The sequence below is a fragment of the Diadema setosum genome, chromosome 1, assembly GCF_964275005.1.
Source record: "Diadema setosum chromosome 1, eeDiaSeto1, whole genome shotgun sequence".
Classification (NCBI taxonomy): Eukaryota; Metazoa; Echinodermata; class Echinoidea; order Diadematoida; family Diadematidae; genus Diadema; species Diadema setosum.
This window is the reverse complement of record NC_092685.1, coordinates 24,256,344-24,266,092: the sequence shown is the minus strand read 5'-3', so window position 1 is coordinate 24,266,092 and position 9,749 is coordinate 24,256,344. Positions and strand designations below refer to the sequence as shown.

Genomic DNA, 9,749 nt, shown 5'->3' with positions numbered 1-9,749 from the left:
TATGGGTAATAACCCATGTCCTGCCATCCACAATGCCCCTTAAAGTAAGGAGCATCTTGGATGGTAGGACAAAGATTGAACAACAAACAAGACATGTTATGCAATTATTACCATAAATATCTTAGTTTGACCTTCTGCATTGTTGTATGTGTATGAGAGTCATACATTCGACATCCATTATAAATATTGAGTGATTTGCAGCATGTAGAATCAGATATTTTACTGCCAGCTTGTCTGTAGTGGCCTCCCATTGTATATCCTTAGAGTGGTCACCTTATACCGGAAGGACATTGTATATAAAGATGTATCATAGATGTGTTTCAGAGATAATCACCAGTACTTGCAAAATTCATAAAAATCACTTTCAAATGCTGATCGATACTGCCACAGGCTATCGGCAATGATACCAACACAAGGAGCCAGCAGTCTTTACCGAGTCCTGTGAAGTGGAGCAAGGTGGCACGATGGCGGATGGTGCGGGCCTGGTGTTGTGTGTGACCGAGCAGACGTCTAAGCTGGAGGGCGTCTTGGAAGAGGCCAAACTGAAGGTCAAAGGTATTACCAGTGTATTTGAAACACTTATACCCCTCAGGAAAATGCAGAGTTCTGCATTTTTTTTTTTTTTTTTTTTTTATATATATATCCATATATATATATATTTTTTTTTTTTTTGGGGGGGGGAGGAGGAATGGGGAGGCCATGACCAAATGAGTTATATTCTGGTGTTGTTTTTGTTTTAAAGAGGTATAATATGCAAGAATTTTTTTAGAATTACTGGAAGTGCCATGTTAGCTGCTTGTACCACAGTGGGAACAGTTTCATGAATTTGATCTTTGTAGAGTGAATATCATTAGACTCCACACTTTTAATACAGCATGCTTCGTCCAAGTCTTGTGCAAAATAATGATGATAATAGTTGCAAGTTATATTGCGCCAAATCCATTAAATGAAATACTCAAGATGTGCTCGAAGATGAACATATCTATAGAGTAATGGGAAAAGTTCAAATATCATGAAACAAATAACTGTAGAAGTTTTCAATGCATTCTTACGTGACAGTGTTGATGTCAATGTATTTCTTATGTGTGAGATGGCAGTGAATTCCACAGAGATGGCCTAGCACATATTAAAGGGAAGACAAACCCAAAGAGCAATGTGGATTGAGTAAAAGCAGTAACATTAGTAGAACGCATCGGTGAAAGTTTGAAGAAAATCGGACAATCGATGCAAAAGTTATGAATTTTTAAAGTTTTGGTGTTGGAACCGCTGGATGAGGAGACCACTAGAGGTTATGACGTATGAGAGGACCACAATATAAAGGAAATATAAAAGGAATTCCACAAAAATTCACTTTTCTAGCAAAATGAAAGAGTTCTTGACTAACCGCTTTCAGAAAGCAGGGGAAATAAGTGCTACCCCTAACATATGTCAGTATCAAGTTGATGGAATATGTAATTTTCATGAAAAATGAATTTTCATTGAATTCCCTTTTTATTTTCTTTATATTGTAGTCCACTCATACGTCATAACCTCTAGTAGTCTCCTTACCCAGCAGTTGCAACACCAAAACTTTAAAAATTCATAACTTTTGCATCGATTGCCCGATTTTCCTCAAATTTTCACTGATGTGCTCTATTAATATTACTGCTTTCACTCAATCCACATTGCTCTTTGGGTTTACTTTCCCTTTAAAGGTGCACTCCCCCAGAGATTAGGGAGCTTTAGATTTGCTGCGCAGATGTTTGAGACCACACTTGAGCTGGACGTTCTCCTCTTCCCTGCGTTGTGCTGAAAAGTAGCTTTAGATTACGCTGAGACGCAACCTATCAAAAATAAAATGGCGCCCCCATATGATCGTTGCATCAAGTAGCTCTTAGCGTCGTGAACTGAGCGGATGTAAAAATAGCCCAAAACGTGTAGTGAAAACTCAGGCGCGCTAGCTATGAATAGATCGCGTCTGGTACGCGATTCTCCACATGCTCAGACCAGGTTTTTTCCCCTCTAAACGTTCCCGTCGCGATAATCTAAATCTCCCTATTTACTATGATATGCAGGGACCACAAGTAAACCAGAGTCTGCTGACGGAAGTGAACAGACAAATGAAATAAATTAAAAGTTTTATTTCTTGCTCACCCATGGAAGTTCAAGTGTGTTTCTGTAGATTTACTATATTTGAATGGTATGTACAACAACAACAAAAATTTGGATGGTCTTCTTGCTACCTGGCAGACACTTCATACATCTTCACTCCAGAGACACAGCATTTGCTCCTGTGACAATTGCTCCGGTCTTATATTTGCTATGGACTTAGGGTTAATTGTGATAGGATTTTAGTTTTAGTTTGATTTTAGCATTAGCCTTAGGGTTAGGGTTATGCTTGTTGGTAGAATTTATGTTTGGCTTAGCGTGCAGATATTTCATGAGAGGAATTGTTACGGGAGCAAATGTCATGGAACCACTCAGTCCACCCTTGATTAGTAGTAATGATAATAATAATATACATTTGAATAGAGCTTATTACAGTACAGTTTCTAAGCGCTTAACATTTAAATTTTAAATTAATACATGTATAAGGATTATGAAAAGCATAATAAATTGGGAGTGTATGAGGAGTTGTCAAGTATTCTATTCTGCATTCTCTTCTACCTTTTATGATTCCATTTATTGTTTAAACTAATCATTAAGTACTGAATGAAATGAGACTTCACTTTACGTGGGTATGGCATCATTCTGTGTACTGAATTTTAAAATGACCTCTTGATCAATCATCTTGATGTACTGGTAACATTTGCCCCACCCTTGCTTACTGCCAGTGCCAGTACCATATTCATTGTTAGTCTCTCACATGAGAGAGAGAGAAAGAGAGAGAGAGAGAGAGGGAGATAGAGAGACCAAAGTTATTAATGTAATTTATATCCCACGTAAATATGTTTGACCAATGGGATTACTGTCACGTGGAATATGTGACCGAAAGATGTTTTTTTCCCACCATCCATGCCGTGGTACTATCACGTATGTGATATACTTTTTACCGTATTGTACCTGTGATTGCAATCGATAATAGTATCACTCGCATGGTAGATGCGCCAACAAGTTCTAGTGGCACACATCAGTGCACATTGCACAATTGAGCGTATTGCCAATACGTAGGTGCCGTGTGCAGAGCAGCGTTTTACATGCATTATGGGATAGCTCGGGTGGCAAACTAGCCCCGGTTTTGGCTGCACATGCACTTACAACACACTCTGTCTTTATAAAGAGGTATTTTTTGTTGAAGATTTCTTCGCTTTCCATCATGTGACCAGCACATTGAAGCCTTGCAGTAGTGAACCATGACTCTAGTGACCACAAATCAGTAAAGCTTAGACACTTTCAACTCTTTTAAGCTGAATTATAGCCAAGAAAAAAGGGCTAACAATGGAAAAGCAGACAAAGAACTCCATTGAATCATATGGGAACTGTGACTCGCGTTAGACAACCGGAAGCGAACAATGGACCGAGGAATCCCACAGTGCACCTGTGACAGAGCTCTTCAGCGTGCGCAGGAGTTTTTTACGTCATTGGCGATAGCGAGAATTATCAATCCATCAGTATCGCTTGTTGTCGTCTTAGATCTAATATGTCTTGCTCATACGACTGCCGTGGACCACAGTTATACCTCATGTGTTGTAATATTCAGCACAATTACGAGGTAAAAATCTGTGTGGTTGATGGAATACATTTTTATTAAATCTCAATTTTGTCAATTGATGCGGGATATAAAGCATATAATCATCTTTTATTTCTTGGGCAATGATGTACAATCTAACATTGCCTCAGTAATCCTTGAGGTGTTATATCAGCCCTTGCCTTTGGCTCGGCCTGATAGACACCTCGCGGATCACCTCGGCAATGTTAGATGGTACCATTGCCCTTGCAGACGATGATTATTTGCTTAATATTACATACATCGTACCAAGAATAATACCAATGATCAACAGAAAGCATGTTACATAAATTTGGAAGGCTAGTTACAATTGTAGTTGTGTAGTTTCATAGTCATCTGAGATACATTTGTAAACCCTGACAAGTACCCTGACAATACGCCTTTACCATGAATTCTGGTGTGTGGGATAGTACATTGACTTTATGCATAGTTACGTATGTGAAAGTATCATTGTCTTGTATGTGTTTGATTGTCTCCCTTCTACTGTAATGGCTGTCTTAGTATGTTCTTTTGTTTGAGAACTTTTCCACTTTCGCGTATTATACCATAAGCGTAGAATAATGAGTGTGGTTAGCAAAAGCTTTGGTCCAAATTGGTGACTTCAAGTTGGAAAAAAAAAATATCCCAATATTAATCATTCATTAATTTTTTCACACTTGAACACTTGACGGCATGCTGTGATACTGAATGCACTTTAAAATTAACAGTCTACTATACTAGTGTACATACAGTGTAGGGTGTATGTAGTTTTGCATTGCTCTGTTGTGTGAAATTTCATTACAATGTAATGTTGATCATACAACCCAGCAAAGGACGAGAATTAAACCCTGTGACATTTCCAATTTTATGGTAGTGGTACACTGAAGCCATATTATTAAAGCATCATTGTACAAGACTTGTGGTCTCTCAATATTTTGATTGTTGTTGAAGACTACAGCTGTAGATGCCATTGTATGCCACAAAACAGTTAGCCACATGTGAAATCATGGAATGATATCCAGGAAAGACAGTATCCCCACAGCTGTATGTGTTTGAGATGATAATTAAAAACTTTAGAAACAAAAATTAAAATGCCATGACATAAACGTTAGAGACTACATGTAAAACAACACCCCCCCCCCTTTAAAATTTCTGGGGGGGGGGGGGTGAACGGTCAAATGTAGAATACACCCCCTTTAAAAAAAAGTTCTCAGGCCGGATTTCAGGCAAAAAGTACCATGGTACCCCCTTACTGGAGATTTAGGGAATATGTATGTGGGCCCAGGGGCTGGTGGGATGGGGGTGGGGGTTGATTTAATGATATTAAACAATAGACCAGTTGACTAACACAAGGAAGTTAACAATTTCATATGATATTTTATACAAGACATTTCCTGACACTTGCCTGAGGTTTGTCTGATAAAGCAACAACTTGTGAATGCAGAGTATCTGTTAAGTATTAAAACGGTTTGAGAACTTATACAGGTGGACTAGATCTATAGCTTGACTATAGGTCCACAGAAGAAAAGTCTTATACTATAATACGCTAAGTCGTTGTTGTTGTCGTGGCCTTATGTATTTCCTGTTTTATTCTGGCGTTGCTGATTTGTCTATCTCCTTCGAAGCCGTCAGCTCCGGGCCGCTGCGACCGGTGCCACCGGCCGCAGGAGAGTATCCTGCATCGAATGGCGCGGGTTTTGTCTGCGCTCTGCCTCTGTGTCGATGTGGAGGACGACAAAGAAAAATTAATTAGATAGATGCATAATGCATTTTTGTGCATGACGAAAGAGCCGAGCATTTTGATATTCACCGAATTCTGTGCTGGACCCCTGCTTTCTCGATTGTCCATCTTTTAGCTTGCAGAGACAGTGGGATACTAAAGATGATGTGTGCAGCGAAATCTGTGTCATCTTCCGGCGGACACGCACGCACACACACAATGTACTCTGGCCCGCGCCTGGGTATTTATTGACGATGGTTACACAAAACACTATCTGCGTGCGCGTGATATGGACTCTCATATGGTACACGGCGCGGTCATACAAGGGCATTTATGTACATTTCGCCATTGGCGTGCCCAAATAAAAAAAAAACCTGAATGCTCGGGTATCATTGTACTCCGACTGTTTAGGACGGCTAAATATCCACTTAAATTTTGTCCTGCCAATCGTGCCCTTCCATATCAGATTACACGTGCCGCTGTCCATTCGTTTACTGCATAGCTGCTGTAAACATACAAATTCATAAAATGAGCGGACGTGGGGGAAAACCTCGCTTTGCCAACCGCCTATTTTTGAAGTTACAAGTGGAAATAAAATGGTTGGTTCTATGGTCCATCAAACCAAGTTTTGGTGATAAAAATAAAAAAGAGGGAACGAATGAAGACAAAAATATTCTTCTTTCTCCCATAACGTGGGATTCCCACGGGTGCCTACTTATTAAACCTAATGACTATGATCTCCCCCTCCCCAAATAATAATGATGATTATAATGATAATAATAATGATAATGATGATAATAATAATAATAACAGCAGCAGCAGCAGCAGCAACAACAACAACAACAACAACAACAACAACAACAACAACAATGATAACAATATTGATAATAATAATAATAATGATAATGATAATAATAATAATAATAATAATAATAATAATAATGATAATGATAATGATAATGATAATGATAATAATAATAATAATAATAATAATAATAATAATAATAATAATGATAATGATAATAATAATAATAATAATGATGATAATGGTTCTATGATCTATCAAACCAAGGTTTGGTGATAAAAACAAAAAGAAGAGAGCAAATGAAGACAAAAGTATTTTATTTCTCTCAGCACATTAGCAACAAAAACACTAGGGGTCTATATGTGAAGTAGTCCTTGCTCAGCACAAGATTACGTATAATTAGTGCAGTGAAGCAGTTTTGGACAGTTCGCGCAGGACTGTCTTCACAAAAGCTTTTTATCAAGAGAAAATTATTTTATCAGAAAAATGGGGGAAAACAGATTTTTACAATTCTTAACAAATTAACACTTCCGCCTCCCTTGGTTGATCATCCCTATTTTATGACTACTTTCTCCTCTCCCCTAAATAATAATATAATGTTAGTAATAATAATAATAACAATAACAATGATACACTGAAATAATGATAATAATACAATGGGCCAATGCAAACTAAGAGTGGGTGGAAGAGACACAAACAGGTACTGGATTGTTTTAATGTTTAAAATGAAATATCAATGATAATGAGGCTATTTGAAACGTCTATCAGTCGTAGAGTAACCTTGACATGACAGAAAAAAGATATTCACTATTCTTGACGGATAAACTTTTTTCCGTAATTCCCTTGATTTATCCCCATGTCAATGAATTATATAAAATGATAATAAAATCGAATGAATATGATCTCCCCTCCCACAAAATAACAATAACAATAATAATATCAATAATAGCAATAATAATGATGATAATAATATGAATTAAAAACAATAAACAGTATCAATGAGATAAACGGGTGGTTCTAGATCCATCAAACCAAGTTTTGATGATGCAGTAAACCGAAATGAGGGAGCAAATGAAGACGAAAATATTCTTCGTGTATTTCTTCTCTCATAACGTGGTTGGAGAAATATCAAAGAAAAATACGAAGCCCTGATGACAATTCAAAAAAAAAAAGAGGCACACACAAAAGTCACATTTTCAATGGTGAAAACAAATACAAAATATATATAAAAAATGAAGTAAAACAAATACAATAAAAGTCCGAGTCATATGAACGGGTGGTTCTATGAAAGGTCTGATTTTGCCTGTACATACACATTATATTCTGGAGTGGGAATGAAAGAACATTAGAAAGAAAGAGAGAGAGAGACAGCGAGGAAAACCATGGATGATCCATCAAATGCATTTCAGGAACAACCAACAATAGATAGGATTAACGTTTGGTTGAAGGGGCACAGATGGGTAGAAAACCTCAGTATTGCTTTTCAAATAAAAACGTGGGAAGAGAAATATAAATGATGATATAACCAATTTGCATCTTTTTAATGAGTTGAAAAGGTGTATGTGTGTGTGTGTGTGTGTGTGTGTGTGTGTGCAATCTGTGTCTACAGTATGTGTGTGTAATGATCCATCAGTCAAGTCTACCAACATTAAGAACATTAAGAATGGACGACAACCCACTTAGATGGGATTGTCATTGGGAGGGATTTTTTTTTTTTTTTTATGAAGACGTAGTAAAAGAAATATCATTCATGACATATGCCACTTTTCAGCTTTTTAATGAAGAGAAAAGATGTGTGTGTGTGGGGGCCAGAAAGGGCTCATGTATTTTTGTTTTCAATGGGCGAGGAGACTGAGGGTGAATGGCATGGGGGAGGGGGAGATATGCAGGGCAGACTTCGACGGGAAGAATCTTTGGGGGGAGAAAACAATCTATGGGTTACCACGGGTATTATGTTGGTGCCGGTGAGTTGGGGGGGGGGGGGGGAGCAAGAAGACAACCCTCAAATTTCCACGGGTGCTGCTAAGTTGATCTGTGATAAAAGCAGGCGGGACTATTTTAAAGTCCCATTCCATGGAACGGCTCCTCAGCTCAGGTGTTAGGAGGGGATGGCCATGGGTAGAAAAGGGTGCAAAGCAAGGAAGGAGAAAACAGTAAAGTTCTTTCTTTCTAAAACTACTAAAACCGCGGTGAAAGAAATATGAATAAATAAAAAAAAAAATATGAGGCCCTCAGACCCGTGGATTTCCATTGGTGCTGCTAGTGTCTATGTATTTGAATGCACGGACCTTAGTGTAAACTGAACCATTACACTTCCAAGTAATGCCTAACAAGTCATAAGGCTGAATAACTGTGTGTTTCTGGGTTATGTGTGGGTAATCTGTGTGTCATGTGCACTCAGATTTGGCATGCTGCATGTAAAAATGTGTATTACGTTGCCTGGTCCATACATCCTGTTTTCCTAGTTACCTCCGCCAAGGGGGGAGGTTATGTTTTCATTACCGTTGGTTTGTTTGTTAGTTAGTTAGTTCGTTAGTTAGTTAGTTAGTTCGTTAGTTAGTTCGTTTGTCCGTGTGCAAAATAACTCAAAAAGTAGTTAACGGATTGGGATGAAACTTGTAGGAAAGGTTGAGAATGACACAAGTAACAAACGATTAACTTTTGGTAGTGATCAGAGAATTTTTGGGGAATTTATGAAGGATTTTTTATATTTTGGCAGGTAGGGTCAATGAACTTGGGAGTTCAGGCTGTGCGTATTTGAGGTTTGCATGCGCGCACTAAAGCGCGTGCTCTAGTTTCTGCTAGGGCGAGGCGCGCTGTGCAGCTGAGGATTTATGACGTAACAAAGGCTTCTATATTGGGAAATCGGGCGGCTTTCAGCACACAATGCAGTATGTATGGGTGGAAATCACTGATCTCTGTGGAAGAACAAGATCAGTGCAGGTGGAAATGGGCTGCATGCTTGGCGGAGGTCTGCGCTCTCAGAGTGCTTCTCTAGTTAAGTTTGCACTTGAGTCTTCATGATACATGATCACTCTGTCTTAAAGGGTGTGTACAGTTCTGGTCGAGGTGAGGATTTAGCTTTTAACGTTTTGCGAGATATTCAGAAACCACTCTATGAGATATCAAAGAGCATGCAGTTCTACGGGGATATCAAATGTTTATTTCATGAAATTTGGTTTTGAAATGGCTGAGATATCCAAAAACAAGGTGAAACAAAGAGATCCTAATAAAGTTGTGGCATGTCGCCTTTTATTATTAGCACTTTTTTGGATATCTCAGCCATTTGAAAAACAATTTTCATCAAATAAACGTTGAATCCTTCATAAAATTATATGCTCTTTCATATTTCATAAGAGGCTTTTCATTATCTCACTTAGGAATGTTCAAAACATGAATCCCCACCTCAACCAGTACTGTACAGTCCCTTTAATCTGTGCAAAATAGTTTGAGATTGAGAGTTTCCTGTGGTGTGAGAGGTTGACAATGCAAGAAACCTCAAGTGTTAAAGGGTTAACAAGTGATACAAGTCCATAATG

At 38.2% G+C, this 9,749-nt stretch overlaps 1 protein-coding gene across 1 annotated transcript in view; it reads left to right on the top strand.

Moving 5' to 3' along the window:
• Nucleotides 1-464: 464 nt before the first annotated feature.
• The window catches only part of LOC140226973 (uncharacterized), a 34,096-nt gene continuing 24,811 nt past the window's right edge, over nt 465-9,749 (top strand). The window contains exon 1 of the mRNA XM_072307441.1: nt 465-555. Within this exon, the coding sequence (XP_072163542.1) occupies nt 465-555 (91 nt within the window). The remainder of the gene's footprint in view (nt 556-9,749) is intronic.